Source organism: Mauremys mutica, chromosome 17 (assembly GCF_020497125.1).
Source record: "Mauremys mutica isolate MM-2020 ecotype Southern chromosome 17, ASM2049712v1, whole genome shotgun sequence".
In the NCBI taxonomy this organism is placed as follows: Eukaryota; Metazoa; Chordata; order Testudines; family Geoemydidae; genus Mauremys; species Mauremys mutica.
In genome coordinates, this window is record NC_059088.1 from 26,935,990 (window position 1) to 26,948,735 (window position 12,746).

The 12,746-nt window shown below is 49.9% G+C and overlaps 1 protein-coding gene across 6 annotated transcripts in view; it reads left to right on the forward strand.

Annotated features, from left to right (window-relative positions):
• Window positions 1-12,746, forward strand: part of LOC123352161 (natural killer cell receptor 2B4-like) — a 60,255-nt gene that overhangs the window by 9,621 nt on the left and 37,888 nt on the right. For 3 of the 6 annotated variants that reach the window (XM_044991942.1, XM_044991943.1, XM_044991944.1), the window contains 3 exons: window positions 25-83; window positions 2,186-2,393; window positions 4,890-5,127. In XM_044991942.1, the coding sequence (XP_044847877.1) occupies window positions 5,079-5,127 (49 nt within the window). In that variant the 5' untranslated portion in view covers window positions 25-83; window positions 2,186-2,393; window positions 4,890-5,078. Of the gene's footprint in view, window positions 1-24; window positions 84-898; window positions 957-2,185; window positions 2,394-2,433; window positions 2,773-4,889; window positions 5,128-12,746 lie in introns of those variants that run through there. The other 3 variants (XM_044991945.1, XM_044991946.1, XM_044991941.1) reach the window with 3 other exon arrangements.

Below are 12,746 nucleotides of genomic sequence, written 5' to 3' on the forward strand. Positions count from 1 at the left end.
AACTGGAACTCATTTGCTTTACAGGTGCAGTAACTCAGTGACTGTGTGGCCTGAAGCCAAGGCGCAGATGAGTGGAGTGGAAGGTGAGTATAACAGACAATATCCCCCTTCTCAGGGGTGCTCAGGTCAAACAGCCCCTCACTGAGGTAACTGCCGGCCTAGGATGGATTCTCCGGCGCCAAACCCCTCAGGGGAGCCCCGTAGAACCCCCGGGTCAGTCCGGTCCAAACTGGTCCTTGTTCACCACCGGCACCACCACTGACCGTTAAAAAGGGCGGGAAACACTCCAACTGCCCTTCTAGTCACATGACCCAATCCTCCATGTTGGGTCACGTAGTGAGGCGGCTGCCCCACTCCTGGAGAAGGGGTTAAAAGCGGCCAAGCTGGGCTGATTGGGGAAGCTGTGGCCAACTCATTAGGGCCCAGCTGGCCCTGATAAGAGGGCTGGGGGCCAGGAGCAGGAGCTTTGCTCTAGCCCTGGAGGGAGAAGGACGAGCTGCCTGAGAGGAGGGGACCTGAACTGGGCACTGCTGGGGAATAGGGCAAGGGAGCTGGGGAGCTCCAGCCTGGTAAAGCCCCAGGCTGCAGGCCTTGGTGAGGGCCTACAGAGGTACTCGGGCTGCAGAGGGGCAGCCCAGGGCTACGCAAAGGCAGCAGGTCCTACCCCCTTGCCAGCGATGAGTGGCCATTGCAGACTGCAGTCTGCCCCAGGGAGCAGGGGGTAGATGACGACTGGCAGTAGCCACTGAGGCGAGGTGGGTGTAGAGGGTTGGGGGTGCCCCTGGGATGGGAGACCCAGAGTGTGGGGGTGCTGCGGGGCAGAACCCTGAGGTAAAGGGTACCGGGGTCGGGGAGGGACACAGGGCCAGCGGCAGGCGAGACAGCGGCCGGCAGAGGATGCCCCGAAGGCTGGAAAGAGCTAATGCCCAAGACGACCAGCAGGAGGTGCCGCGCCGGTGAGTCTTCGCTTTGCTACAGGTCACAAAATGGATTTTGTACAAGTACCATAAATCATAATGATCTACACGATACAAACACATGTTAGGAATTTGCTCCTAACAGTTGAGGGCCGGGGTCTCCGGACACTAGGGCCCCTGTTATCTCGCCCTCAGTGCACCCACATTCATGGCAAGATCCCTTCCCGCTGGCAGCGAGGGGTCAGGGGGCTCAGTGCCAATGAGACGCTGGCCTGAGTCACTGGGAGCCGAGTGCCAGGCCGTTCCCCAGCCAGAGGCCTGGTCACAGGGATCCAGTGACTCCCAGGCATGGCCGCAGCGTGGGGTGTGATGCTGGGGCAGCGGCTCAGGCTGGGAGGGAAATCCAGAGCGGGTTCCAGCAGGAGGCGCTGAGCATGGGGGGGATAAGGCTGACCGAGCCTGGGCCCATCTGGGCAGCCCCTGGCTTCCCCTTGCAGGTCTCCCGCTCGCTGACCAGTCCCAGCCTTGCTCCACTGATGCGATCGGCACAAGCTGCAAGGGCCGCAGGTCTGAAGCTGCAGGGGCCATTAGCAGCTGGTGCCAACCCAGCAAATCAGCCCAGCTCAGAGCAGTGCCCGGGCTGGCCTGGTGCAGCAGGCCCACGTCCAGCCCAGCTCAACTGTAGCAAAGTGCCCTGGAATCCTTAGACAGGATCAACAGCACGAAATAGCAGAACCTCTCCCTCTCCTCCCGAAACAGAAATCCTTGATGAGAACACAACAGCTTTAGCAACTGCAAAAAATGCAGCAGTGAAACTACGGACCTGTGCCAGCATCAGCGTAAACCCCCGAGCCCGGTGACAGCTGCTGCCTGAGACCTTTCTTCACAGGCTGTACCCAGAGCTAGGGAGCAACATTCACTTCCTTGGGGGACTCGTACCCCGCAGAGGGTGCTCAGCTCTGTTCTCTGTCTTATCCCCCGCCCCCACCATCAACACGGAGTGCCCCTACAGCCAGTCAGTATCTAGAGAGCCCATGTAGGCTGGTGCCAAAGACCACCGCCCTAGCATTTGCTCTCCAAAGGTTAATGCAGCCATCACCCTGAGAAGCTTGTCTACATGGCAAGTTATTCTGCAATAGCTGTTCCTGATTAACTCCATGTACGGCTGCTCTAATTCCAGAATAAGTGTTTTATTCCGGATTGTCTTCATCCATTTAGGAAGTGCATTAAACTAAAGTGCTTTAAAGTCACACCCTATCTTATTCCAGATGAACTTTCACGTGTAGACAATCCTAAAAAAGACTGTAATCCTCAATGCTCACCAAACACAGAGACACAGAACTTTGTAACGTCATCATGGCCTGATCCACTGTCAATGTAGAGGAAATAGAAGCTGCTGAATGACTCCTTAAAAGGACTAATCAGCAGTGAGAGATCCTCTGGGTGAAAGCGACTCTGCTGGTGAAGCGAGAGTTTGTAAGTTCACCCCCCCCCTTCCCTCCTTGTGAAGGTTAAAAGCCAAAGTTCCTCTGCCGAGTCCAGTGAGAACTTCCCCCTGACTTCTCCATGCATCTTTGGCCTCTTAGCTAGTGGTAACAGGACTGAGCCCTCTGCAATTGCAGCCACTTCCATTACTTTGCAGCCTGGTGGTCCACAAATACTAGGAGCCAGGTGGTGGGTGAAGAGTTAACGGATTGCAGAGCTTGTGGGGGAAGTGTGGGATAAAGGGAACACGTCAATAGCCTGGACTTTAGAACCAGGGAGAGGGGGAGAAGGAGGTCTCCGTTTATCAGAGGAACAGGTCATATGAACGTCCCCCAAACCTGACTTTGACCCGCTGACTTCAATGTGTAAGGTGAGGCATTTGGCTAGGGGGCTTGCTGGACTGGGGCCAGAGGGCTCATTGCCTTTACAGGATGGAGCCCTTAGCCTCCCCCAGATCTACTGACCCCGATCTCCTGAAGTGCAAGGGAGGCTAAGTGCACGTGTAACATACATGGAGCTCTTACATAGCCCCCATCCCCTGATTTAGCGCACGCCTGCTGTTGCCTTGACCTGTAAGCGGAGGTGAAAGAGCGCCGGTACGGCGTACCGGTAAGAAAGTGGCTGCCGGTACACAGCCAACCGTACTGGCAGGGCCACTTATTGGGGGGGGGAGGAAGAAAGGGCAGCCCAGATCTGCCCCCCCCCCCACTTGCCCAGGACCTGCTACCGGTAAGTCCGTTAAGTTACTTTCACCCCTGCCTGTAAGTGACAGGCCTGGACACAGGAGGGAGCGTTAAGTAAGTGCTGAATGTCAGCAGGGGAATGGGTCTAATTTATAGCCCCTTCAGACACAGGGCCCTGCATCCTGCAGGGTTTGGCCTGTGAGAGGCAGAGAGACGCTGACCATCAGGCAATGCTGCGGTGGGGAAAATCCCACCCATGTGGCTTTATAACTTACTTCCTCCAGTCTATTTTCCTCTGTGGTCCAGCCCAGGGTGAGCAGGTGCGATCGCCACAAGAAGTGTGAAACTGCACGGGGAAACAATCGCTCCCTTTTTTAAAAATGAGACTATTAGCTGTATAAAAGTTAGGGGAGGGGTTTAGGGGTACTTGACTAGGCTAAGACAGGCAATGGGGGCTGATCAGGGACTAGGAGGACTGCTCCTGCCCTACTGAAGTGAATGGGAACTCTGCCATTGACATCAGGGATCCGGGACCCAGTCCTGCAAAAACTGCTGCACGGGCTTAATTGTGAGGAGTCCCACTGCAGTGCACTGAGCTACGTGCAGAGGCCGGTGCAGACTGAAATCAGTGAGCTAGGCCACCCTGCAGCAGCTAAAACCATCCTCCCTGCCATGCATAAAGTGAAGTGTGTGCATAAGTCCAGGGCCGGTGCAACTCATTAGGTGACCTAGGCGGTCGCCTAGGGCGCTGACATTTCAGGGGGTGGCCACCACAGTGGCCGAACATCCGGTCGTCGTCGGTATTTCAGGGGCGGGACCTTCCGCCGCCTCTGTCGGGGGCGCTATTTTAGGGGCGGGACCTTCTGCTGCCAAGGGCGCCAAAAAGGCTGCCCTGCTTAAGTCTTTTCAGGATCGGGGCCTCTGGAGGGGACTGAAACAATGGGTCCGCTGGAGGCGAAAGGCCCCACTCTGCCCTACACGCTCTTGTTCCAAAACATTCTTCATCGGCACAAGAGAATGAATTCTGGACGGGGTTTGGTAGGTGGTAGCATGGGCCAGCCAAATGGGACTTAGGACGCCTGGGTTCTGTTCCTGGCTCTGCCATGGACCTGCTGCGTGTGTTTGATCAAGTCACTGCCCAATTCAGTGCCTCAGTTTCCACATCTGTAAAATAGGAAAATGCTACTTACCTTGGGCCCTGAGCCTTTGGAAACGGGGTCTATAATAGCCTGACTTTGTCAGCCTTCAAACCATGCTGGAAGACCCATCTTGCCCATAAGCAGATGGGTGATTGCTAGCAGTGGTGGAGATTCTGGGCAGGTAAATTAATTTTGTGTTATTACCGATGCTGTCGCTGGCTTACTTCATTGGATTTTGGGTCTGTTTATAAATGATATGTGTATTTTAAAATAGTTATGGGAGCCCAGAGTATCGCACTCTTCTAGTACAGGGAAGTAAAAACCAAAATAGATAAATAAAAGGAGCTTTCTTCGTAAAGTATTTTGTGGTTTGCAACTGAAAAGCCCAGTTAGGACGAGAAGCAATTTCTTCCCCAACTCTTCGCAAGTCACATCTACCCTCCTACTGGAATTGGTTCTTCCCCATTGCTGCTCCTGGAACTTTTTTTAGTCACTTCTCTTGCAAACTCTGCCTGGATTGGAAGCGGCGAGCAGCAAGGTGCCTGCAAATAGCACGGCTCGGCTTGGTTGCTAGCGTGTGCTGGGGGCTTTTAAAGGAAGCTGGGAGGATATGGCGCGTAGGCTTTTGTGAGCAGAGCGGTCAATGTTCTATTGTGAAATGACAGGGCTCACGGCGGAGAAACCACACGGAGCAGAGGAAGTTGTTGACTGACCGCCTCGAAGGAGTCTCTTTTCGCTGTCAGAAATTCGCCTCCACTATCATCTCGGGGTGTCAAGAGCAGGGAGGGGGACATGAAATATTCCAGCTTTTAACAGCAACCGGTGCAGCTGATTCTCTCTTCTGGAACCAGATCATGAGGATCTCCTTGTGCCTGCTGCTTTTCTCTGTGGTACATGGTGGAGGTATGCGGTGTTAATTTTTACATCAGGTTCGAGGGAACCCCGTTACCTCACCAGTCATGTCACCAAGTCTGTGCAACAGACAGAATGGGGGGGCTACATGGCTCGAGAGCTCAGTTGTAGACTGCAGAACGCTTCACCTTGAGGGTGCCAGCTCAACTCCACCCCAGCTTGGTGGCCATGCAACAAGCTTGGAGGGGGTCTCAGTCCCGAATGGACGAGCCTCCTAGGCACAAAACAGCCACTGAAGCTGAGTCTGGTTATCTCCCCTTGTTGGCACCTCAGCAGCGCAGTCCGGGGCCAAAGGCACGGTCCCCTCCCTCAGCCCCAGAGCAGGAGAGGGGGAAATGGATGGGAAGGGTGTGATCTTTTAGCTTGATGGTGGGGCAGTGCAAAGGGAATGGGAGTGCAGGCAAAAAACTGGCCCTTTGCATCTTAATTTTCTTTATAGTGCTGCAATGAGCCATGGGGATAATTCAGAGCAGCACCTGGACAAAGGGCAAATTGTGGGAGTTGACTTTAACCCCATTCTAGAGGGTGACAGAGAGAGAATCTAGTATACATCTATAACAATTCCAGGAGCCTGTCCTCGGGTGGGGTAAATCAGCATAGCTGTATTTACTTCAGTGGAACAATGCCGATTTACACGTGGGGAGAATCCGGCCTCCTGGTTTAGCTAAGCTCTGCCGTGGGTTTGAAATGCACCATTTGCAAACACGTATATAGAACAAAAGCTGCCTGAATGTTTGCAGACAGCAGCTAATCAGAAGGTGAACCCAGGCTCATTCGAAACTGCGAGTTGAGTTTGGCGAGTTGTTTGCACTTGGGTTTTCACACCGTTGAAACAGCTCTGCAGTGGAATAACCGACCTGAATTGCACAGACACAACAACTTTCTTAAACTCTGGGGCTAAAGTCACTGGCCTAAATCTTCCCAAGTGATGAGTGATTGGGATGTTTCAATTTCTAGAGGCCTTCAAGGGATCTGTTCTGAGCAAGCATCCCCTGAAACCCAGCTCCCTTTGAGGGGTCTCGAGTCGGGCACCCATGAACGGAGACGCCAGGGATAGCCCCTCTCTCTTAAAATTCAGGCTGATTTGTATCGTGCTGTCAGCTCACCTGGGGCTCTGCACACCATTTTGTGTCATGGGCACTGAGGGGAACGTTTTCAAAAGCACCTAAATCCCACTGGCTTTCAATAAGGCTTAAGGACCAGATTTTCAAAGGTGTTTTAGGTGCCTAAAGATGCAGAGAGGTGCCTAGAAGAATTTTCAGAATCACCCTGGCACCTAACTCACATAGGCACTTAGGTGCTTTTGAAAATCCCACTAGGGCACCTCAGCACCTATGGGAGTTAGATGCCTGGGGGGATTTTCAAAGTCACTGTGGTACCTAGCTGTATCTTTAGGCTTCTAAATATTTTGGAGAGCTGGCCCTAAGTGCCTAAGTCACTTTTGAAAATGGGACCAGGTTCCTAACTCACTTGAGTGCTTTGGAAAAAGTTACCCTGAGTCTATTTGTGTAGCAACATTTTTGGAAACTGCTGCCTTGTGTTCTAGTTCCCCCTTGAAACGAAGCTGTCTGTAGGCTCCCAGGGCACTGTCTACTCATCTGGGGCAATGCTGATTTACTTCAATAGCAGGATGCGGCTGGTGCTTTATACTCGGGCATGATTTGGGTGGGTGGGCTGTTAAAAGATAGGCTGCAGGCACGACTCCAAAGTGGGCTGATCTCTGAAGACTGTGTGGTGTAGCAGGCTGGTATGGGAACGCAGAACCTTTCCCTGGTTCAGATCCGGTGCAGGTCTGTAATGACGGACAGGTATCGTCAGCTGGAAGCTGCTTAGTGGGGTGCACTGCAGGAAATGCTCTCAGCCCACTTCTCAGAGTCCACATCACGGTGTTGTGCCCCAGTCCTAGTGGAGAGACCAAAGAGAGCCTGAAAACTCCACCATCCCTCTCACTCCTTTAGGGCAGGTCTGTGGGGGAGCATGGGGCGAGCTTGCCTTACCTCTGCTGAATCAGGTCTGGGGGAGCCTGTTCGATAGTCCTTCCCTTGGATCAGGGCCTGGATTTGGCAAATGATTCGAGTGAACAGATGCGGTTTAAACAACACCCTGTCAGCCAGTTCCTGCTCCTAGTGACACCCGTGTGAATGGTGGAGTCACAGCAGAATTCAGCCCAGTGTCCCTGCAACGTGTGCCTGTTACTATGCCTTGTTCTGCACCAGGGTGCGCGCTTGGGGCTGTGCACACAAACCGAAATGCCTTGCGCTCTCGGAGCCAAAGAGTTTAGCTACTAAAGTGGGGAACCTCGGCTGGGGCCAACTGAAATTGCCTGAGGGATTTCCACAGAGCTGTGTCGACTGACACCCGCTGAGGATCTGGCCCTTAAAATATTAGACCCGGCACAAGGGAGAACAAGAAGATAATAGAGGAAGGGGAGCAAAGATAAGATCTTGTGGTTACAATGGTTAGTTGTGGCCAGTACGACGGTAGCGACTGTACGTACTGTACATATACAGGGCACGGGGCTCAGTTCTCCTCTCACTTTTTGCACTAGTCTGACTTCATAGGGCTTGATCCCCATTCACACTGGTGTCAATGAGAAGCGAATCAGGCTGGATGTGATCCTCAGCATCTGTAAATCCATTGGAGCCAGCAGTGCTATGCCAATTTACACCAGCTGAGGATCTGACCCACTGTCTTTAATCTGGTGTGTATGGGGGGTGGGGAAATACATCTTTAAAAGAACTGTTCAGTCCCCGAAACAGGACATGTTTCTAAAAAGCCATGACTGGAAAGGGTTATCTATAGCCTGGCAAGCAGCCCTTCCTCCGGTGATGAGCCTTTATGGAAGGAATCAGGATTTGGTAAAAGATTAGAATCGAACCTTACTTGAAAACTGAATTCCCATTGGCCTGGCTGTTCACACCATCACACAAGTTGTAATTAAACAGCAATGGGTTTGGTTAGGGTGTCCTCATGGACAGGGCCCTACCAAATTCACAGTCAATTTTGGTCAATTTCACAGTTGTAAGATTTAAAAAAATCATAAATTTCATGATTTCAGATATTTAAATCTGAAATTTCATGGTGTTGTAGGGATCCTGACTCAAAAAGGGTTTTTTTGGGGGGGGGGTCACAGGGTTATTGTAGGGATGGTTGTGGTATTGCTACCCTTACTTCTGCGCTGCTGCTGGCGGCAGCGCTGCCTTCAGAGCTTGGTGGCCAGAAAGCTGCAGCTGCTGGCCAGGAGCCCAGCTCTGAAGGCAGAGCTGCCACCAGCGGCAGCAGCGCAGAAGTGGGGACGGCATAGTAAGGTATTGTCACCCTTCCTTCTGCGCTGCTGCCTGCAGAGCTGGGGCCTTGGTCAGCAGCCGCCACTCTCTGGAGGCAGCGCAGAAGTAAGGGTGGCAATACTGCGACCCCCCCCTAAAATAATCTTGTGACCCCCAGCAACTCCCTTTCGGGTCAGGACCCCCAATTCGAGAAACGCTGGTCACCCCTGTGAGATTTGGGCAGAAGATAAATATTCAACCTGGAGATATGCAGGTAATGTATCTAGGGTGTAAACAAGAATCCCAACCAACTAAATGTACTTAGTACTGAATAGAATTGTGGACCATACACGAAGGTTTCTTAAAGCGGCAGCAAAGGGGCTCTCAGACTGTAGTGTCTAACAACTGGGAATATCCCTTTAAATCCAGGGATACGGTGGAGTTGAAGAAATTAATCTTTCCCCTCCCTCCTTTCTCAGTCATTGTGGATAGCAGCCATTTCCCCCCGTCAATCAGGCCTGTAACCGAAGCACAGTGTTTTTCCCAGGAATTTAATTGGAGGGGGGGGTTGAATCAATGGGAGGAGTCAGGGCCGATGAGGGGTGAGACCGTGAGGGTGAAAGGGGCTGTATGGCACCATAGTAAAAACTGAAAAATGTCTCATGACCATTTTATTAGATTTAACTCGTGTTTTAAAATCATCACACAAATTAAAGTTGGCTACTCAAGCCTTCTATGAAGCACCACGTCTACATCCTTCTTGGTTTCTTGTTATAATTTTGCACAACTCCGTTAATGAACTTCTTGAATGCAACATGTTCATCTTTGGTGGCTTCTCGTCTGTCCAGTACTTCCATTCCTTCAGCTGATATGCTCATTAGTTCACATAATCAGGCAGAAGGCGACTTCTTTCAGAACACAAAATTCTGTTCAATTATGAAAAAGAACACTCAACTGTAGCTGTTGTGACTGGGAGTAGCAAGAGATGAATTCTTACTTTTTTCATCCCAGGAAACAGCACAAAGATCGGTTCGAGTCACTAGTGATGATAAAAAAGAAGTTGAAGTCTTCATTCATTCGTCGTATGATATTCCACTCTGTGTTCAAATTCTCCATTCTGTCCTGAGCACATGGCAGCCCCATTGCTGGTAGTGCCTCACTCTACTCAGCTGTCGGTGTTTTATAAGACAGGGATCTGTGAAAGCTACATAGAAGTTGAGTAGAATCTAGAAGCTGATGTTGTAGATTTTTAAGAATCAAGTTTGGGTACTTTTTCAATTGTTTTAACAAACACTTCTTGTCCTCTTCATTTAAGGATTCAATATAAATGCCTTCATTAGTCATCTTCTGGACTGAAGTCTTTGCTTCTTCCAGTACTTTTTCAATGGATCTCTCTGATTGATCCAAATGTAGCTTCTATTGCTGGACAAAGATGTACGACTGTTGTAGCAGATGCCTGGATGGCATTGTTTAATGACCCAAGTGGTTTCAATGGTAGACTTACAAGCAGGGTCGGCTCTACCATTTTTACCATTTTGCCGCCCCAAGCAAAAAAAATTAAAAAAGTCCTGCCCCCATCCCCAAAAACCTCTCGGACTGTGCCACCCCAAGAATGGATGGAATGCCGCCCCTTAGCATGTGCTGCCCCAGGCAGGTGCTTCCTCCGCTGGTGCCTGGAGCCGGCCCTGCTTACAAGAGAGAGAATGGCAGTAGCCTTCTCTGAACATAGTAGCAAAAGTAATCCACCAGCCTCACTGCTTCCGCCCGCCCAGTTTCCCGGAAACCCAATAGATACTTAGAGCCATCCCATCTTGGTAGATACTTTCCAAAGCCAGAAATAACGGCTGGCGTAATTTTAAGACAATGGCCAAGGATCGCTCATGAGAAAGCCAGAGAGTTTTCCCAGGTTGGACTAATTTGAACTTCAGACCCAGTGTATCTTCTATATTTTCCAAGATATTCAGTCTTTTTGGTCTTTTGAAGAGTCTGCAGCTCGTACTAGCGCGAGTTGGAGTAGATGGCCTCTGCAGTGGGTATAGGAGAGATTAGGCTTACATTTTTCTGAGCAAAGCTTGTACTCCACCATGTCTTCCAGAGAAGTTTGCAGCTCCATCAAATGCACATGCAGCCATTTGTCTGGGGTCCAATTGACAAGCATTTAACTCTTCTAAAATGTGGATTGTCACAGATGCAGCTGATGGCCTACCACTGATATCAAGATAACGTACACAATGACTTCATACTTGATGCCCATTTGCATCGGTGCATTCATCAGCCATGTATGCAAATTTTCTGAGTTTGGTTCTTCAGTTTTTCAACTGTTGGGTCTTTCACTGTTGAACCACATGCTTCTACCGAGTCAGCTGAGTTTCTTGCCGAGAGATAGTGAGCATTTGCTGGTCTTGTTTGGAACCAGTGTTCAACTTCAGGATGAACAAATGACAATGCACACACTACAAACTGGAGGTCAATGTTATCTCTTGCTTAAATGGAAAGTATGATGCCACAGCCATGCTTGTTCACATGAACTGTACTGTGTCTCCAGCATTCTTAACAGCCTCATTAACACTCACCTGTGTTGTCCTTGGTCAGTGGAGATTCAGAGTTCAGAGGTGCTTTCACATGAGTTCACCTCCCAGGTGGAAGGCAAAAAGGCACCTTGCTCGTTCCTCCAGCTGCTCACTGTTCGCTCTGGCCACTGTTGTTCATTGTGCCACCGTTCGCTCCATCGCTCTGTTCCAATGGCCCTGCGCCGTCACCTTCTGCTGCCACCTGCCACTGTGACCTCTGCGAGTTGGTCTCTTCAGGTTCCAACCAGCTCTCAGTGATTTCAGCTGAGCTCTCAGTGGAGGAACCTCGCTGCTAGTGCAGACTAGGCTGTCTCTTCCACAGAAACACTGTCCCACAGCAGGTCTAAGCACTTAACTGGTTCTGTAATTGGCAAGCCATTCACAGTTGACTTCTTGCTTGCTTATATATACACCTGCCCCTGGAAATTTCCACTGCTTGCATCCGAAGAATTGGGTAGTCACCCACGAAAGCTCATGCTGCAAAACGTCTGTTAGTCTATAAGGTGCCACAGGATTCTTTGTTGCTTCAATCAGCACAGGCTAAGTACAGTTCTACTGCCCTTTACTCATGAAATAAAAATAACAACATTTCATTAACGCCTGCATTCAAGTGGTTTGTAACCCAACCCCAGGCAAAAAATATCACTTGAGTAGCACAACTCTGTTTGCTGGATACGTAGGTAGATTAGGTGTGACCTTAAATACAATCTGGTCCTGAAGCCTTAGCCCCCAGCTCATCACTAGCTGTCAGGGAGAACTCATTTAGACTTTGCTTACAAATCATTGTTTGAAATTATTAGGCTGGCCAACATCACCGAAATGAATGCACTGACATTGTCATAAAAAACAACAGCTGTATAAGGAAGCTAGTCAGTGTTCATACTTTTCAAATCTATTATACTTTTTCAGATACACGTATTTTATCATACACGTTATATGCTTTTAAAGTCTGTATTAATGTTTCAGTTTCAATTCAAATTTCCAAACAATCACTAAATTGGCAACACTGCATGTAACTAGCTCACAAAACTGGAGGGCGGGAGGGGGGGCTTGTAGGGGAAATTCGGGAGGGGTGTGTGTGTAGGGAAATCTCTGCCTAAGCATCATCTTTGACTCTGCAAAATCACATCAGCAGATCATCACATCCAGCCTGGGTCTGAATCTCGCTGATTCTTCCTATAGATAGGGCTCTACCAAATTCACGGTCCATTTGGTTAATTTCATGGTCACAGGATTTAAAAAAAACGTAAAATTCATGATTTCAGATATTTAAATCTGAAATTTCATGGTGTTGTAACTGTAGGGATCCTGACCCAAAATGGGGTTGTGGGAGGGTTGACAGGTTATTGTAGGGAGGTCGCAGAACTGCCACCCTTGCTTCTGCACTGCTGCTGGTGGTCGTGCTGCCTTCAGAGCTTGGCGGCTGGAAAGCGGCAGCTGTGGTGAATTTGGTAGGGCCCACCTATACAATAACACCGAGCCTTTCCTCCCCATCAATACAGCTACAGCTCTCTGCCAAGCTCTCCTCACTCATGCTGAGCAAATAATTCATTTTTTGGTTAAGTGGTTGAAAAAATGAGGAGCTTAGTTAAACAGAAAGTAAAGGGTACAGCACCAAAATGAAATCTCTGCGAGCTGCATGGAAACTTTTTAAAAGACACCATAATAGAGGCTCAACTTAAATGTATCCCCCAAATTAAAAAACATAGCAAGAGAACCAAAAAGAGCCTCTGTGGCTAAACAACAAAGTAAAAGAAGCAGTGAGAGGCAAAAA